The following is an 18,548-nucleotide window of genomic DNA, read 5'->3' as shown; positions in this document are numbered from 1 at the left end:
CTTCAAGTTAATGTCACGATTGTGTTTATAGACTGAGCTGTCATCTCAAAAAGAGTCCTTGGATGCTGAACACTGTAAAGCTCTGGGGACCCTGAAGAAGCAGGTATTAGTCTATTAAGCCCCCTAATACTCAATTTTTTTTTTGAAAGAGTTTTTTTTTTTTTTTAACCTGCCTTACCACGAGAACGCTGATTATACCGTGAATATCATGTGTGTGAACCCACTCTGTGGAATGAAGCAGACACTCTACCAGCACATTTTGCAGCTGTGTGAGAAGAAATAATTCCATATTTGCAGGTGGTAGTAGTCTGTAGTTGTTGCTAAGCCAGGGAAAAAAACCTAGGAGTGCAGTTATAAACAAAACAGTATGACCATAGTGCCTTCACTCCATCCTGTTTCTTGATGTAGGTGATTACTCTTACCAAAGGCCTCTGCAGCTGATTAAACATGATCAATCGGCCTGAAAAGCCACAGACAAGGACACACCACAACGATCAATATGAAACAAAATTTGACACTTTTTTATCAAAAATATATCTACTGGAATTCCAGTAATATCGATAGTTTCAGTTTTAGATTCCCTTTAGTTCTTACCATGGTAACAGCCACTCCTGCTGTCTATCGTAATAATAAACAGTCAATGAAAGGCATGGAAAGTGTTTAAGCTGTTACCAGAATGAAATCACTCACCATCAAATTGAGTGCTTCAGACAAACATCAAAACTCGGTTTCTGTTTTCCTCTTCAATGCTCTCAGAAATGTACACTTGTCTTACCATCTTCTGCTTTTTCAGGTTTTAGAGCTCGAGCAACAGCACAGCGCTGCCCTCCAGGAGCTCTCGCATACCTACGCTGCTGAGAAAGATCAGCTCGTCCAACAGCATCAACTCCAGCTTCAGGTATGTAACATTGCTACGTGGACTCTTTGTATGTGAGTGTTGTGTGTTGTGTGTGTGTTTGTTATGCAGGGTGAGTAAACATCCTATTCCCTGTCTGGTTTAAATGTGTGTCTCTGGAGTTTTGGTTTGTGTACCTCTTACAACCCATTAGAGAAGGGGATTACATTGGCATTATTCATCCTTTTTATAATGTTGTGTTTGTTCAAAGTGGCACAGAGTATTTAGATTTTTTTTTTCTGAAAGGGCCCCACGAATGTGAACCTTTGACTTAATGCTTTTTTTTCCTTTTCCATTTTTTTTTTTAATAAATTTTAAACGAATATGTCACAGGATTTGAAGGGTATCTCTGCGCGGGAGTTGGAAGCATGTCGCAGAGAGCTTGAGGAGGAGTCGTCAAGGCAACGTCAGCATTTCCTGGAAGAGATCGAGCTCCTTAAAGTCAAATCAGAGGAGAGCCTGCAGGACAAGATTAATCAACTGAAGGTAAAGAAAAAAAAAAACTGGATGAAATTGGAAGTATGTGAAGTCATTTTCCTAATGTTATTTTTTTTTGGCCATATAATCAATTCAGTATGTTACTAAATATACTATTGCAGTATTTTGCCTAATCTTTTTTTTAGCTTCCACATTCATTCACCTCCAAGTCCCTGTTTGAAACATTATTATGTAACAGCCCTGGATTACTGAGAGCCGTGTGTGTGTGTGTGTGTATGTGTGTGTATTGTGGCATTGCCCCTTTTAAGCTCCAGCTGCACCAGTTCACTCCTAGGAATCGTTATTTCTCTTGGACGCTATCCCACCAGAGCTTTATTCAAACCCAGTTTCCACATAATCCCACCATCATATATGTAGAAGTGTGCTCATCCGTCTGTCTGTTCTCTGAATCCATGTGCCGCTGGGGTGTGTGTGTGTGTGTGTGTTTGTTACTGCCATCTGAACAGTGGCTAAATGGGATGGATCTAAGCTTTTTATCCTCTGATGCAGAAGGTTTTAAGGCCGAAGGTACTTGTTTTCAGACATTTGACTTTTCCAAATGTGCATGGAGTAGTCTGCTTCTGTCCAGTGAGACATGGCCTGAGATCTCTCTAGCTGAGGAGCAAATAAACATATACTGCAGCTTTTTTTTTTTTTATTCATGCATCCCTGCTTTTGTTGCACTCCCTTTTTTTGTTTGTTTGGAAGACCGACTTTAAGGAGAAGAAGGAGGCGGCGCTTGAGGACCTGAGACAAACCTTCACATCTGAACAAGAAGAAAAAGAGCACAACTACACGGGCAAAATGAGCCAGCTCACTGCCCAGCTGCAGCAGCTAGATGCTGTAGTAGCCCAGGTACCAGACACACATTAACACACATCAAATCCCTGCCCAGTTTGGGCAAGACTAAACAGGTCCTTTAACAGAGGTGTTCTGTCATGGTTATGGAAGTGTTTTATTAACTGAGAACCAGAGGGCATGTAGAAGATGTGAGAAATACGAGAAAATGAATGCTAAGGCGATTCGTCCAAGGGCTAGACTTTCATCTAGGATAATCTGGAATTGAAGTATTTTGTTAGATTCTCAAATAACCTGGTATTTATGTTTGAGCATGTGTATAGCAACTTCATCCAGACCTTAATATACAAACAGATGGTTAAATCTGTGATGCTGAATGCACACCAAAAGCATTTGTGTCTTGTCGTTTTTTTTTTCTCTTCCATATAAAGTCTTTTGTGCAAAGTTTGAGGCAGGGCTTTTGTATTCATTTAGTTTCTGTAAACTAATCGTTTGGCAAGCGAATCTCTGCACTTTTCTATGGCACCTACTCTTAGTAGCTTGGTTCTTTATTGTGGGATATTAAAACATACACTCACCCTCTTGAGGTTAGCAAAGAGACTCTTAAGAGGGGTTGGGAGGGGGCTGTTGCCTAGGCAACAGCATTGTTTTGTTGATGCAGGTGGCTGCATGAGACATTTTTAATGGGAAGGAGCGGGAGGGAAGGAGAAAGAGAGGGAAGACATGGTGAATGCAGAGGAAGAGAATGAATTGCTTGACAATGGAAAGGTAAGAAATCACTGCAATATACCAACTACCTTCCCTCCCACACTTTTTTACAGTATTTAACTTTAGACGCTAGTGGATTTTCCTGGATACATTTCTCTGTGGATTTGGTTTTGATTCCGTTTAGCATGCAGGATCTGCTTACTGTTCTTGGCATTGGTATGATAAATACGGTGATATTCAGGATAGACAAAAGTGGGGAGGTAAGCCTTATTTTTGATGGACTTTCATTAAAATATAGAGTGGCTCTCAGTGTGATATGTGCATTTTCATAGTTAGACCCTTTACACAGCAACCATTGAACATGTCAGATCACGGTTCACATAGGAGGAACTATTTAACGACTTTGTTTTGGAGTATTACGTATTTCTACAAGGTTGTTTTTTTTTTAAACTATCCTTTGAACTTGACATCCAAGGACACTATGCACAAGCCATGGCTGTAAGACTTGTGAGATTTGTATTGAATTCATCTGAAGTCTTATTTTTCATGTTGCCATTCCTAAATACGTAGCACTTTCTCTTCCTGCTTTTAAAAGATGCTTTAAAAATGAACTTGATTATTTTGTGCGATTCAATTTATCTGACTTTTAGTGTTGTTAGAATTTACAATGTTCCATATGTCTTTTTTTAAAATTTGCTTTCAATTTTTATTTCAGCTGCGAGCAGAGGTCGGCTGTCTGCAGGGAGAGTTAGAGGGAAAGCGTGCGGAGATGGAGACCCTAGACACCCTCCTCCAAAGAAGGGAGCGGGAGAGTCAGGAAGGAGGCAACCTTCTTCAAATGCTGACAGATGACTTGCAGACTGCTAAAGAGGAAAGGTAAACAATATGAAGTGCTGTCTTGTAAGCACCGCAGTTAGCGCAAGTGTTATATTATGTGCAGTTGTTGGCTCAATTAAAACTCGCCATCAGTTCATTCTGGTTAATATTTCCTGGTAATGTTTAACTTTTTGACATGGCAAGCACTTTTGAATTGCAGCTTGGAGCTGTTCTGCCTTCAGGTTGCTTTTAAACATGAAATCAGGGTTATATTTGGTGAGAACCCAGAAATATAATTTACTTTACACACGGCCAATTTTCCAATCCAAAAGTATTAAACTGTCTTTTTTCATTTAGAAATAATGTTTCACTCTTGGCTTCGTTATTTTGTAAACTGCCATTTTGTCCCCCCCCCCCTTTTTAAATATTTCTGCACATGACTCTTTTGTCTAATATTCTTCCAGATGCAAACTACATCAGGCCAATGATCAACTAAAGAAGGTGCTGATTGAGATGCTCCGTAGCACTATTGCAACAGAAGAGCTGATTGGACAAAAGATCAGTGCCAGAACCAAGACATCCGAGCAAACATCTCACCAGAGGAGCTCAACAGGGAGCAAAGACGCACAAGAATCAGGTTTGTTGACAAGCTGCATGGTTAACAATTCCTGATCATATGGAATCAGTATTGTATTCTCAGAAAAAAGATGTTAGTACTCAATGCATAAGGTAATTGTCATGTCTTGAATAGGCATTTCAGTCGCAGATATGACATCAGACGACCTGGAGCTGACCCACCAGCTCTGTGAGAGCCTGCTGGTTTCAGATACACAGATAAATCCTGGAGGAGAGGAAGCAGCCCTGAATGCCTGCAGCCGACTGCGTCACACAGTAGATACACTTCTGGAGCTTCTCAATCAGGCCAACACACAGGTAATGCTTATACACCCCCAATGATGTTCCCCGTATTCAGAAATCATGAAATGTGTATGTTGAAAACCATGATTTTCTTACTCTTTCTCCAGTTGGAGCAGACTCATGACGTCCATCTGTCTCTGGAGGAACGATTCTCTCAGGGCAGAGAGGACTCAGCCCAACTCCTTGAGCAGCACAAGCTATTATTGGAGCAGATTGACCAGGAGGCAAAGCTCAAGAGTCAACTACAGCTGGAACTCCACAAGGCGGAGGGTGAGCACTCTGCATTGACTTGCTTTCTCTCATGCTGCCAAATTAAATGCCTTAATCCAGGGGCTGTAAACAGGCCTTGCTCTTTTGACAGCGCGCCAACTTACAGTTTAAAGTCTAAATGTCAACTCAACGATTTGGGAGACAGAGTGTAAGAAACTAAACTTTTTTTCAGGATTACTGGATGGCTTCATAGCCGAAAAAGCAGTTCTAGAGGAGAATCTGCAGCAGAAAGAGACACAGGAAGAAAAACTCGTGGAGGAGCTGGAGGGCCTGAAGATGAAGGTTCACCAGATGCAAGGCCTCTCTGTGGAGCTGGAAAGTCTTAGACTGAAACATCAGGAGCTCAGCGAGGAGCACACAATTCTCCTGCGTCAGAAGGAGCATCTCTCTGCTGGGCTGGGTGAGAGGGAGAAAGGTGAGCGAAGACGAGCACCGAGTCATGGCTGTCTGTTGGTATCAAATGTTACATGACCTCTTTAGTGAGCTTGTCCACACACTTATGTAATGGCCGTGCTCAGATGTGCCTTTTCTCCGTAGGCCATTGGCTCAATTTAGATCCTGACGCAGGTTTGTGGGTCAGCGTATGCATGTGATGAGGAGTTGGGGATGAATATGCTGTAGTTTTGCTGTGCTGTGTGAGGTTGCTTTTGTAACTGACATTGTCAGTAGCTTGTTACAAAGGCTCTTGGAGTGTGGTGTCATTTATTTCACCCCTAAACATGCTCAAGTGAGAACATTTTCTCCTGCCTTTTCAAGAGGAAATACAAAGTTGGTGTAGTGGTATATATTTAACTCATCCTCTGTGCCTTGCTTGCTTTTAAAAATGAAAAAGAGCAGTCTTTTTGTTAAAAACATTTTGCCCTAACATTTTCTTCTTCTTCGTTTTTTTTAAGCTCTATTTGCAGAGACAGAGCGTCTGACCCAGGATAGGCTGGACTTGCAGCGGCAGGCAGAGAAGGACCACAGCTCTCTCTCCCTGCGCCTCAGGGCCCTAGAGAGAGAGCTGGAAGAGCAAGAAACAAAGGGCCTGGAGACAGAGCTGCACCACAAGACCCATACTGAAGATCTCAATCAGCGTGTCCAAGCACTGGAGAAACAACTGAAACACGACCGGCAGTTCATAGAGGTGCTTGTTCTGTTTGTTGTTGTTGTTTTTATGAATTGGTGTATGAATGTTTAACAAATGATCATTTGTTTTGTATACACTTGACATCGTCTTAACATATTACTTTTACATTCCATTCTCATATGTTAGTGTAAATGCAGTGTCTTTATTCATTTATTTATGTATTATTCTTATGGAAACAGGAGCAAGCTGTTGAGCGTGAGCACGAGAGAGATGAGTTCCAACAAGAGATTCGCCAGCTGGAAGCCCAACTCAAGCAGACAGTCGGTGTGGACATCAAAGGACACAGGGTGAGGCCCCTTTACCTGATATGAAGTTTAGAGAACATTCAGAACTATCTACACTTTCGACAGTGTTTGATGTTCCTACAGCTGACGACGAATGTGCCTATGTTTACGGCGAATGCTTGCTGTGGTTTTTGTTATGCCTCAAGGGAATTGCTTTAAATTTTTGGCGGTCAGAGCTTGAGATGTTTTTGCCATTGCTCATGAATCCAAATGCTATTTAAGACTAAAGTTCACAGAAATGGCTAATAGTATTATGTGAAATGATTACATTTGATATCAGAAGCATAATCTTTAATGCGGCTTCACAATTTCCTGTGAACATAACAAAACACTTTTCTGGCTATAATCAATGCCTTGTCATTTATGCCTCAAGGGATTAAGTTCAGTTCCATCAAACAACTCAGACGACTGAATTTTACAGGCGTACTGGTTGGTGGAGACGTACAACCGCGAGGAATTAATTCTACTTAACCCCTGCTGCATTTTGTGGCCTCATCAGTGTGTTACTTTACAGAAATATGCTTCCGTAGTGTTTGCTGTGTAGAAGCTGAAACTATAGATCAACACATTAAGCTTTTATCCTGGAACAGGTTGTGATTCTTCAAGGTATTTTCCTGCTCTAGCATGTTATCCGTCTCCTCAGAATGATAAACTATTCTAAGGTGGTATATTTAAGGTATAAAATGCTTCCATTTCCTGAAACAGAAAGATGGTAAACATGTATGATTTGCAGTGTGTGTGATGTGTTCAGGCTCTCACTGTTTTGTTGAAGTGATGATTGCATTGTTTGTTTGCCCATGAGCCTGACGTTTGCAATGTGTTTATCCATGTGCTGAACGGATTGCTGTAGTTTGAGGACTTGGTTCTGCAGGTATGAATTCTAACTGTAGTTTGCTTCTCTCAGCTCCTGACTCTCATGCATGGTGTGGATTTTACATGTAGTCATCCATAGATTCATCTTAGTACTTTTTTGTGCTTGTCATACATTCATTCCATTTTTATCATTCATTATGCTTGTGTTCTTCACTTCATTGCTCCTTCACCTCCCTGTCACTTCTCTCTGAAATGGCTTGATTTCATCATTCAGTACCAGTGGCTGCAGATACAGAGTGGCTTCTTTTGCTTGAAAATCATGCAGCATTTCATCATTTCATCCAAATCTTGAAGCCTTTTATCCAAAATGCTGTCCCTTACACGTCTGTGTAGGTGGAGAGTCTACAGGCCATCATCAAAGACAAGACAGAGGACCACGCCTCGTTGCTCGCAGCCAATCAGCAAGCCCAGCGTGACCTTGCCGAACGCAATGAGGAGATAGACAAGCTAGCTGGACGAATGAGAGAGCTCGAGCAAGCGTTGCTTAACAGCGGAGAGTGTAATAGATCTGTCGGTCAACTTGAACAAGAGCTTCACAGAGCAAAGTTGAGAGAAAAGGAGCTCACACAAGTAAGAGCAGATGTTCACTTTGTCATGTAATTTGCTCCATTGTTAGTTTGCAGGCTAGTTTTTGTTTGTATTTCTGGGTAACTCCTGAAATCACTCATCTGATCCTCCTGTCAGGATAAGCAGGCCCTGGAGCAGCAGCAGTTGTCCAACAGGCTGCAGATATCCGCCTTACAATCCAAACTGGATGAGACAAGACACTGTTATCATGACAACACACGTGACCCTACCCAGGAGCTCAGGGATGCCCTGGAGACTGCTCAGCAGAGCATACAGGGCAGAGACCAAGAGGTGTGTACATTCTTATTCAGAGCAAGCAGTCAAGATGATTGATAGTTGCTGCAGCACCATCGTGTGGTTAAAATCTGAATGTGGATGCAGATTTGGACTTAATCTGAGTATGTTGCTCTTTTAGAACATTGATGATAGTTGTTTATTCTTTATGTAATCTGTATGTTTTAGGTTGAAGTTCTACTTGGCCAACTGGAAAATGCTCAGAGGGACTTGAGCGTCAAAGAGGTTGAGATGAAACAACTGACACTTCAGCTGGAGTTACTGACCAATCAGAATGCTACTCACGTTAATAATCTTCAAGAACAGATTGCAGTCCTCAAAGTATGGACCACTTGTCTTCATACTGTATCGATATATTGATTTGAGTTCTTTTACAATATGTGTGAAACTCCTAAATTTTATTTAACAGAACTACTGTATAAGCTCACCTTCAATGGGAGAATTTAGCTCAAAATCATGTCTCAAAATCCCAAATGAACTTTCAAATCAAAATATTGAACATCTCCAAGTGTAATTTTTATCTTTCCGCTGTGGATGATACTTTATCTATCTTGGTTTTCTATCCTTGAAAGTTTTTCCTTTTATGTGTAAAATGTCTTCTTGTTCATACATTCGTCACTATGCAAATCTGAATTGAAAATGCAATGGAAACATCGATTCTTGCAGGAGAATGTGTCAGCCCTCACCATACTCACTGAGGAGAAACAAGGACAAGGGCATGTGGAAGAGACCCTCCCCTCTGCACTACTCGAGGAGAAAAACCAGGAGATAGACCACCTTAACAATGACATCCAAAGGCTGGAACAGGAGTTGGAGAATACCAGGGATCATAAGGTGACAGAGTACACACAGAATACTAGCAGTCAGTGTTAAATTGCTAATGGTTGATCAGGCGTTGATTTAAAAAAAATGGTCTGTTTTTCTTTCTGTCAAAAGGCTTTGGAGGAAGAACTTGAGGATCTGAACTCACAAGTGGAACATCTTCAATCTGAAATCACAAGAGTGCGGCAGGACAAGCAGGAAGAAGAGGAGCGTCTGCATGAGGTCATCAGCACGCTCCAGGCAGAACTTGCCACACTTGGCCCCAACGTGCATGAAGTCAGTGACTCTCAGGATGGGGACAGCATTAATCCTTCACCTGCCCCCAGCCCTGAACCGCCACACTTCCCCATCCAAGAACAAGAAAGAAGAGGCAAGCCAAACAGCCTGAAGCAAGAACTCCTTCTGACTCATTCTTCCTCCTCTCGTTCCCTTCGATCACGTGTTAAGGCCCTTCAAAGTCAGCTGGAGACTGTTTTGGCAGAGAAAGAGGGACTGGAGCGTTTGTTACTGACTCAGGAGGAAGACTACAGAGGACATGGGGAAGAGTTCGGAAGAAGGCTGAAAGCTGAACGAGAGAAGGTTGATGAGCTTCAAGGGCACCTCGCACGCAACGAAGCTGAGCTTGAAGATGTTAAAGCCCAGGTAAAAGAGGAGAGGGAGAAAAGGAAGCTGTCTGAGGAGGAGAGAGACAGTTGCAAAACAAAAGCCCAGGAAGAGAATGCTCACCTCAACTCCCTGATCTCTGAACTCCAACAGAAAGAACAGGACAGAATGGGAGAGATTATGACATTAAAAACAAGAGAGCAAGAGGTGAAAAAAGAAATGGAGGTGCTCCAAGAAAGCAGCCTCACTCTTGAGGAACAAATCCAGAAGCTAAAGGGCAAGGTTGTAGACATGGAGGAAATGGTTGCTGAGGAGAGGGTAAAGGTTGAAACTCTCAAGACTGTGAAGGGAGAGCTGTCTGCTGAACGGGAGGCGCTGAGGAGGAGGGAGGGGCAACTCCAGGAGGAAATTGAAAGGCTCAAACAGGAAATTGCTTCAATGAGGGCTCACATTGAGGATCTGGCAGCTCAGCTCAAGGAAAAGGAAAAGGAAAGCTGTCAAGAAGAGGCTCAGAAGGAGGTGCTGGTGAGTGAACCAGTGTCAACACTTACATTGATCAACATAAAGTCATGTGGGCCTACAGACGTAAATGTCACTCCTTTCCTGTTTGTTCACCCAGAATGCAAACCTGTGTAACCTGCAGCCACTTTCAAATTGACTGAAGTATTTTGTTTGCATTATCTTTACATAAAGTTCATTTTTGATCCTACAAATCTTTTTCTGCTGCTGGTTTGAGAAGGTTATGGGTTTCCCCTTTGCAAATCAATACCTGTTTAAATTCATGCAACAGACGCTAGAAAAGTGCCCCATGTTCACTCTTGCCAACATGTTGTTGCTAGCATACAGCTGTGCTAGCTGCAAGAGCACATCTGGTTATAGTTAGTGTGGGAACCACGTCATCAGACTCATACTCACGCAGAGGAACCGTCTTTTAAAATGAGGAAGCAGAAGGGACATCTCTGTGAGCTCTTGTTTTCTAAGCTCTTGTGCAGTTTATTCTTTGTTTTTTTTAATGCTGACAGGATGTGGTAAGTTTAAGCTGTGGTTGTTGGTAAGGAAGCTTTGAGGCCGTAATAGCTATGCTGGGCTGCTGCATGTCTTTGCAGTCCGTTTTCGAGGCGTCTAGTTCTTCTTTGCAAATGTTCGTGTACAAATACAAAGCAGTAGATAAAAAGACTGAGCTGGATACTACTTGTGGTGCTTGTTGAATGCTGTTAATCCCATAAAGCACTGAAGATTTGTTATCTGCCACTTCACCAAAACAGAAGTTACGACAGAAGATCATTTAAAAAAACAAAGTGACATAAATCGGTTGTATTCATGCCTGGTGTTTTCATCATCAGACAAATAAAACTACCATGTTGATACGGCTTCCTAATGAGACACTTTATCCCCAGACCCATGCTGAGGTGACCCTGGCCAAAGCAGATGCTGCCTTAAGACAGAAGGAGACTGAGTTAGCCAGACTGGGGGCTGAGCATCAGGCCCTTAGAGAAGAACTGACTGTGGTGAAACAGGGTTTGAGTGTCAGTACAGAAAGGGCAGAAAAACTACATAAGGAAGGACAGGTGAGAAAATAATATGAGAACTGATCATTAAAAATAACCAGCAAAATTGTCAATATCGCATTGAGCAATGATAACTTTGACTGCTCGATTTAACCTCGGATATGTCTAACTGTCAGACCAAAGACTGTGCCCTGGTCGACTTGGAGACAAATAACCAGCGACTGAAAGCAGAGCTTCGAAGTCTGCAGGAGAACTTGGCTGTACAGGAAGAGGAACTGGCCTATCAGCAGAAAGAACTACAGCAACTCAAACAACACTGTCATCAGCAGGACACCCGTCCTCACCACCGAGGATGGTCACAGACAGGTGAGCGCTTGGTGATGCGCCATTCTAATACTCTTGATCAAAAATGTCTTTTTTTTTTTTTTTTTAAAGACTGAAGGAAAATACTGCTATTCTTGCTCTCATGGACCCAAATAAGAAGTTTCTATTCATTCAAACAACAGTGCAACTTAATTTGTCTTAAATGTGTTAGTTTACAAAATGGAACTCTCGCTTTTATGAATGCTACCTATCTTCTCATATAAACTTGCACGTATTCCTTGTAAGAACTTTGCTTAAGTGTAATGGTTTAGGATGAATACACCTCACTCAACAGTGAAATATCTCATATTTCCCCAATTTTTCTTTCAGATATTTCTCATCAAGCTTTCGAAGAGGCTGTGACCGTCTATCGTGATGACCTCTCTCTGAGCTCTCCGGAGGTTTTACGGAAACTTGAATGCTCTGAAGAAAGAATCCCTGAACGGTTCCAGACTTCAGTTCTCGGCTCTCGTCTGTCTGAGCTTAGCACGTTAAACAGCACAGGCCTTGACTTCCATCAGGTCACCAACTCTTCTAAAGTTGTGATGGAGACTCCTTACTCAAGGACCATCACGCCAGATCCAGCCACGCAAAGCACCCATTCCCCAGTGTCTGTTTCAGTCTCGGACAACTTTTCCACTCTCGACTCAGTGGATGCTGACAAAGTATGTGTCTAAAATGGAGTCATTAATTTCTAAACCCATGAGGATTCAGATTTCTGAGTTATGTTATTTGTTTTTAAATTTGTAGGTGCGTGAGTTGGATGAACTTGACCTAACGACACCTCCATCTCCACTTGGCTCCACGTCTTCCTTGTCAGCACCGGAATGGGCCAGTGATGGATATGGTAGCAGTGAGTATTGCCACACTCGGTCTTCCAACTTTGTCATTGTTTTGTATGTTGTAACTGATCTAGATTAAAGCATTGCTTCTTAACTCTTTGTTCTATTCTTGTGATTAAGATGTGAGTTCAGAATTGGGTGCGAGGTTGAGAGTTGAGCTGGAACAGACCGAGAGGCTGGATGCTCAGTTTGTTCAGTATCTCCGCTGTCGAGGAATGAACCCCACCACTAACACAGATAGTGCTGCAGGCAGTATGAGCTACAGTGATGACTTGTTGTCACCTGAGCTTCAGGTAGGCTTTTATTGCACAAACACTTGATAGTAGTTTTATTTAACAAGCTTGACTTAGTTTCTCTGCCTCTTTCTTCAGGGTCTATTGAAGAAAGTCTATCAAGAAAGCTGCAGAATTCTGACTTTGTCCCAACGTCGAACCACCTCCTCATCCCAGCCTTATGTATCAGATTTAAAAGGGATCACATTGAGTCAGGCCCAGTATCATAATGAAGAGATTTCCACCTTCAAGGACCAAGGAGATAAATCCTCCTATGATCCTCCTATGAGCTGGCAGCAGGAGAAGAGGGCGCTGCAGGAAACGGTGCTCGCACTCCGAGAGCTGCTCTGTCGAATGGCACAGAGACGCACACAGGTGAGGATTTTTGATTTTTTTTTTTTTTTTTTTTTTTAATTTAAATTATTTTGGGTTTGTAACCTTGGTTAACTGGATTTTGCCTGAGGGTTAATTTGAATAAATAGAATATCTGAATATTAAAATCCAAATATATTTGTTTCCCCCTTCAGCCTGACTCCAGAAGTGATGGCGAATGGCAACGAGTGCAGCAACAGACTGATGGACACATTGAATCCCAAATGAGGGCCGAACTGCAGGAGAGCCAGAGGCAGCTGCAGTTTGCCCATGAGACTCAGCAAGAGCAAAAGAACAAAATCCACTCGCTCAGGTATACACACAGGGGGCCCAGATCAAATGACGTCAACTGTGTATATTTACAACAAAATCCTGTCATGTGAAAGGAACTGTGATTTGGTGAAGAGCAGAAAACCATCAGTAGCCGATGAGAATGACCTTAATGGAAAGCGTCCCGTTTGATTTGAGACAAAAAGACTATTAGAAATTCAGCTCTAGCTTGCACCTCAAAACAATGACGTCTTCTCAGCTGATTTGGAATCCTTTTGGTCACATCACTTGGAAACTATTGAATTTTTGGAAATGCATTTTTGTCTGTATGTGAACAAAATATTGTTATTTCTTCAAACATCCAGATAAAATATCTGGGGCAAAAAAACAGACGTCCTATATTTCTAGTCTATTCTCATTTAGAGAGCCAGTGATGCTGTTATGATCGACCTTTTTCACACACTGTGCATTTGGTTGCTATCTTGATTGACAAATTGTGTAAAGAAAGGTTGGACTTGTGCTTTCCTTCTTTTCTCAGGTTGACTGTGGAGGAGGGGGAAGAAGCTTTGAAGAGGGAGCAGACCAGAATCCAGGAGCTTCAGCAGCAATTGGAGCAGGAGAGAGTTCTGAATCTCCGTAAAGAGAGAGAGGTGGAGGAGCAGAGAGAGGTAAAACATGGAGTAAAACCTTCATATAAGCATAGAAAACAAGTGTGACAAATTATCATGATAATTCTCGAGAAGAAGGATTTGAAAGATGAGTAAATGTGGAAAGCATGACTACGTTTTCTCTTTTTTCTTCCTCCAACAGGCTATACAAGTATCCTCTGAACAGCTCAGGTCAGAGGTTTTGGCCCTAAAGGGTCAAGTGGAGCAGGAGAGGGTGGCCTGCAGCAACCTTAAACGAGAGCTTCAGATAGAACAGTCCCGCAGTGTGCTGCTTGAGAAACGTGTTGACGACACTCTGACACAGCTGGAAAATGAACACAAACAGTCTGCCCACCTACATGACCTGGACATGCAAGAGAGAAGTGGTCTTGAGCACCTGTTGACTGAAGCCGAATCCCGCTTATCTGAAGTTCACTCAAAGCTTGCTGATGCTCACAAAAAGCTTGAAGAGGAGCAAAGCCGTTGCTCCAGGCAACTGGATGAGATCAGCCGCAGACATGAGGCTGACGCAGCTCGGGACAGGAAGTTCATCTCTGACCTGCGCGCCCAGTTAGAGCAAGAGCGAAGGCAAGGGGAGGAGATAGCGACTGTGACAAGCAAACTGAGGACTGAGCTACTACAGAACAGAAGAAAATGGGAAGAGGACAAAGCCAGGGAGGAGATGCAGAGGGAGGAGACTGCAACCCGTCATCGTGTAGCCACGGAGACCTTGAAGCTGCAGAAAGAAGAAGCCAGCCGTGCTTTAGCAGCGGAGCGGGAGCAGTCAAAGTGCCAAGTGGTGGAACTTTCAGAGCTGAAGCAGAAGCTGCGGCTACTGAAGGACAAGGAGAGGGAGAGGGAAGAGCAGTGGGAGAAGGAGAGGAGGAAGGGATGGCAGGAGCAGATGGAGAGGGAGAGGAGACAGGAGAGGACGAACAACAAATTGGTAAGACATCAATGTGGTTATCTACTATATTTTAAACTTTTCACAAAGTTAATGCCCATAATTTTTGTCATGGTTCTCCAAGGTCTGAGCCAGAAGTCCACGCTTTAAAACCTCTCAGTCACTAAATCACTCACTCACTCATTCACTGGGGGGGACACTAAGCAACATGTAGTCAGATGAAACATTGTGATTGGATGATGTCAGATGACACAGAGCGTCATCTCATGCTGCTCTCAGTGTCATCTGATAAAGTCTGATAACAACTGCCTTGGTAATAAACGAATAAATGTCAAACAGCCATACAAGCAAAAAAATAATAATTTTTTGGGGGGCTACAGTCAAACATTCTTATAAATTTTCCTGACTTTAGTGTGACCTGGAGCGGTTGAGGCGGCAGGACCAGCAGCGTATGCAGGATCTGCAGCGCACTCTTGCTGAGCTGGAAAGAGAGGAGAGAGAGATGGCTGCTCAGAGACTGTCTGGAGGTACTGGACATCAACACGATGCTGCCCCCTCACAGCATCTCCCCAAACCACTTCAGACTGATGGTGCCAAGGTTGGCAGCTCACAAAAAAACCAGCAGGTAAAAAAGTGGTTGTTACAAAATGCGCATGCCTAAAAGAAGCACATTCATTCAAGTTGTTGTTGTGTCATGCTATGGGTTGGGTTTTGTGCTCACATTTATGTCACGTTCCTGCTGTAGATCTTGCCATCGAGTTTACTGGAGAGGTTGTTGAAGGAGAACTCAGAGTTGACCGAGCGTGTGACATCACTGAGTCAGGAGCGAGCCACCCTCACACACAAACTTTCCTGCCTGGAGAGACAGCTGCGTCGCACAGAGAGCGAGCTCACCAAGGTCACCATGGAGACAGAAAATGTACCAATCCATGATGGGACCAGTCACAACAAGGTCATTTGGAAATACATTCACATGAACTCTTGCAAATAGTATTGTTATAGTTATTTTGAGTGTGGCACACTCTTTAAAGGATGACTTTATGAATTGTACTTTCATCAGACGCGTTGCAGTGGGAGTAGTAGACATTTTCCCTGATGACATTTTGTGTTATGAAAAGCAGGTGATCACTGTAACTGGTCATTTGTAAGTAATGACATCAGATTTGTCGTGTCCAGACAGCGTCACTCTATCTGCAAGGCATAAACGTAAGTGGGTCAATTTCCATGGAGAAACTGATGGGGAGTGATTTTAAAAAAGATATTTTGAAATCCTGTTTGAGTCTCCACAGCATCCAGACTGAGTTGGATCTGTGGAAATTAGATTCAAATCCGATTTCATGTGGTTTTCAGCTTTCTAGACTGACCAAAATCAGTCTGCACGTACTAAAAGTCGGATTTGCACTTGTCTCAAACCTGACCATATAGTTCCTGCAGTTATTTGCTCAAATGTGTCACATTTAGCGGCAAACAACCATTTTCTCTGTAGTGATGTTGGGTTTTATCCAAATAGAACGTTGATGTCTTGTTGCCTTAATATGTAGGACAGTTGCCTCATAAAGCATCATTTTTTGGGGGGTGAAAACATCAACTTCAAATGATTTTAAACGACACATTCGGAGAACACTTACAGTGATGCAAAAAAATTAGCATGATTAGCCCATGGTAGCTAGCCTGGAATGTTAGCTGGTTGCACTACAAACATAAACAATTGTTTTGGGTTACAGTAGTGGAGCTCTGAGATGAGACTTTCAGACATTCAGAAATGGGAAACGCCCCAAAAGCTCAACATTTGTCTGGCATCAGGAACCGCTCAAAAAACAGTCAAGACCTCCTGACACAACCTTTTTTTATTGTTTTGTGGTTGCAGGTGCAGCGTTTGTATGAGCGCTACCTGCGTGCTGAGAGCTTCAGGAAGGCGCTTGTATACCAGAAACGTTACCTGCTGCTGCTGTTGGGAGGATTCCAGGACTGTGAAGAGGCAACACTGTGTCTCATTGCCCGCATGGGAGCAAGGCCGTCACCCCAGCTCTCCTCTCAGCGTAGACCCCTCACACGATTTAGGGCTGCTGTACGAGTGGTTATAGCAATCTCAAGGTAGGAAATTATACAAGCTGTAAAGATGAAAGAGTGAGTTCAGGCTTTTGCGAGATAAAAATTCACTCTTTTCCTTCCAGAATGAAGTTCCTGACCAGGAAATGGCAGAAAGCCATTAAAAGACTATCAGTATATGGGAGTGTTGGCTTGCATGCTCCAGGTTGGTTCATTGAATGTTTATCCTTCAATTTGCATGAACCTTTTGCGCGCGCATGTGTGTAAGTGGAGTTTGACACTGATGTCTATCATAGGGTCTAAAGCTGAGGTTTTAAGGCAGCAACATCCAAGATCAAATTCAGATTCTCTAACAAGAAGTGACGCGGTGACAGCTCTTGTTCCACCCAGCAAATCACCCTTCAGGTTGCACAACAGGTTTGGTCTCTCCAGAACTTCAAATCTTTCAACAATGCATACATATTTTCTTTAAAGAGATGATCTCCTTTCTGTAGATCGTACTCGAGCTCCACTCTGGCCTCTGCAAATTCAGGGGGAACATGCCAAGATCCAGAAAAGTCCCTGACTGAATATATCCATCATCTGGAGAAAGTCCAACAACGGCTGGTGGGCTCCAGGCAAGGTTAGCAGCAATACACAGAGCACAAAAGTTGGGAGTTGATTTCAGAAAAAAGAGTTTGGAAGTTTGTTCTCCACTGGAAACACTGGGTGTTTCCTCATTTTAGAAATGGGTGTACCGTCACTTCCTTGCTTTTCATGCTTTGCAGTCACTTAATTTGAACCACAGAGAGTAATATCACACTGGGAGCTTTCACATGGCTTGGGGTTTATTCGCTTCAGAGATCAGACGACACAATATCAGGCCGCTAGTAGCCAGAACAGAAATGACACCTGTTTCTATTTTTATTCTGTTTAGTGTGTCACAGTGGGCAGCCAGTAGGGTCACCTAGTCATGACCCAACAAGTCATAAATGTGTTTTGCCTCCTGCCCAGTCTAAAAATATCATCAGCATGGTCTCGGTGACATTACCCCATAGGGCCACTTTCCTGTGAACTACAAGTGAAACTATGGTTGACCCCTCACACACATACATTAACATGTTCGTCCCGTCTGAGGAAGAGAAATATTGTGTTGTCTGATCCCAGCATTAGATGTATGCTTCCTGTATATGGTCACTTTTTCCTAGCCAGTGTTTTCCCATTCACTTCTCTGGACAGTGTGGCCAAATCTACAAAATTTGTTTGCTCTATCATCTCCCAACCTAGTCAACAAGACACATTTAGCCCCGCCCCCAAAAGAGGACAGGAGGATACAGGCAGCCTGTTCCCCTGATATGATTGGTTATCGGCAGCGCTGGCTGCAGGAGAATAGGACCTGGCTGTACCTGAGCTGCCTGTCGCCTCTTTACCTGTATGGTCCAGGTGAGTGTGAGTGTAACCTACTCACTCCACCAAACAAAAAAGCAGCATGATACACCTCCCACGATGGCTATTGACCATCATCGAGTGCACTTTGGATGGGAAGTGACATCATTGGTGTAACTTGTAACTATCCTGCAGGTATTTCACCTTTGTCTAGTTAAAGGTTCTTATATTTTTTTTAGGACAAAACATCATGACCGTTTTTAGTCACATCACTCTTTAATATTTTTGTCAGTTCATGTCTGCCTGGTATGAAGTTCAACATGCGCAAACAACCCAAAAACCTTAAAGAAACATGGCAGGTTTTTGGGGGGAAAATATGCTTATTGTCCATCCTCTCGAGAGCCAGAAAAGAAGAAAGTTTTTCGTCTTTCCTGTGTGTACGTGTGGATGAGGGAGCTGAGACCTGTCAAGACTGACAATTTAAAAAAAAAAAAGTATTGTT

At 42.8% G+C, this 18,548-nt stretch overlaps 1 protein-coding gene across 5 annotated transcripts in view; it reads left to right on the top strand.

Annotated features, from left to right (window-relative positions):
• Window positions 1–18,548, top strand: part of pcnt (pericentrin) — a 35,125-nt gene that overhangs the window by 13,868 nt on the left and 2,709 nt on the right. For 3 of the 5 annotated variants that reach the window (XM_086181981.1, XM_086181983.1, XM_086181978.1), the window contains 32 exons: window positions 32–103; window positions 794–898; window positions 1,229–1,381; window positions 2,081–2,227; window positions 3,594–3,754; window positions 4,159–4,331; window positions 4,446–4,627; window positions 4,720–4,882; window positions 5,055–5,297; window positions 5,776–6,008; window positions 6,191–6,298; window positions 7,146–7,166; window positions 7,502–7,738; window positions 7,853–8,026; window positions 8,198–8,350; window positions 8,696–8,863; window positions 8,966–9,979; window positions 10,852–11,022; window positions 11,139–11,328; window positions 11,656–11,990; window positions 12,076–12,178; window positions 12,288–12,460; window positions 12,539–12,814; window positions 12,967–13,124; window positions 13,620–13,749; window positions 13,892–14,674; window positions 15,045–15,257; window positions 15,378–15,584; window positions 16,500–16,726; window positions 16,807–16,886; window positions 16,978–17,098; window positions 17,176–17,303. In XM_086181981.1, coding sequence (XP_086038107.1) covers window positions 32–103; window positions 794–898; window positions 1,229–1,381; window positions 2,081–2,227; window positions 3,594–3,754; window positions 4,159–4,331; window positions 4,446–4,627; window positions 4,720–4,882; window positions 5,055–5,297; window positions 5,776–6,008; window positions 6,191–6,298; window positions 7,146–7,166; window positions 7,502–7,738; window positions 7,853–8,026; window positions 8,198–8,350; window positions 8,696–8,863; window positions 8,966–9,979; window positions 10,852–11,022; window positions 11,139–11,328; window positions 11,656–11,990; window positions 12,076–12,178; window positions 12,288–12,460; window positions 12,539–12,814; window positions 12,967–13,124; window positions 13,620–13,749; window positions 13,892–14,674; window positions 15,045–15,257; window positions 15,378–15,584; window positions 16,500–16,726; window positions 16,807–16,886; window positions 16,978–17,098; window positions 17,176–17,303 — 6,802 coding nt within the window. The remainder of the gene's footprint in view (window positions 1–31; window positions 104–793; window positions 899–1,228; window positions 1,382–2,080; window positions 2,228–3,593; window positions 3,755–4,158; window positions 4,332–4,445; window positions 4,628–4,719; window positions 4,883–5,054; window positions 5,298–5,775; window positions 6,009–6,190; window positions 6,299–7,145; window positions 7,167–7,501; window positions 7,739–7,852; window positions 8,027–8,197; window positions 8,351–8,695; window positions 8,864–8,965; window positions 9,980–10,851; window positions 11,023–11,138; window positions 11,329–11,655; window positions 11,991–12,075; window positions 12,179–12,287; window positions 12,461–12,538; window positions 12,815–12,966; window positions 13,125–13,619; window positions 13,750–13,891; window positions 14,675–15,044; window positions 15,258–15,377; window positions 15,585–16,499; window positions 16,727–16,806; window positions 16,887–16,977; window positions 17,099–17,175; window positions 17,304–18,548) is intronic. The other 2 variants (XM_086181979.1, XM_086181980.1) reach the window with 2 other exon arrangements.

Source organism: Aulostomus chinensis, chromosome 17 (genome assembly GCF_037954235.1).
Source record: "Aulostomus chinensis isolate RoL2024-O1b breed Wild chromosome 17, RoL_Achi_v1.0, whole genome shotgun sequence".
NCBI lineage: Eukaryota > Metazoa > Chordata > Actinopteri > Syngnathiformes > Aulostomidae > Aulostomus > Aulostomus chinensis.
The sequence above is the reverse complement of the archived record's forward strand: the minus strand, read 5'-3'. Positions and strand labels throughout refer to the sequence as shown.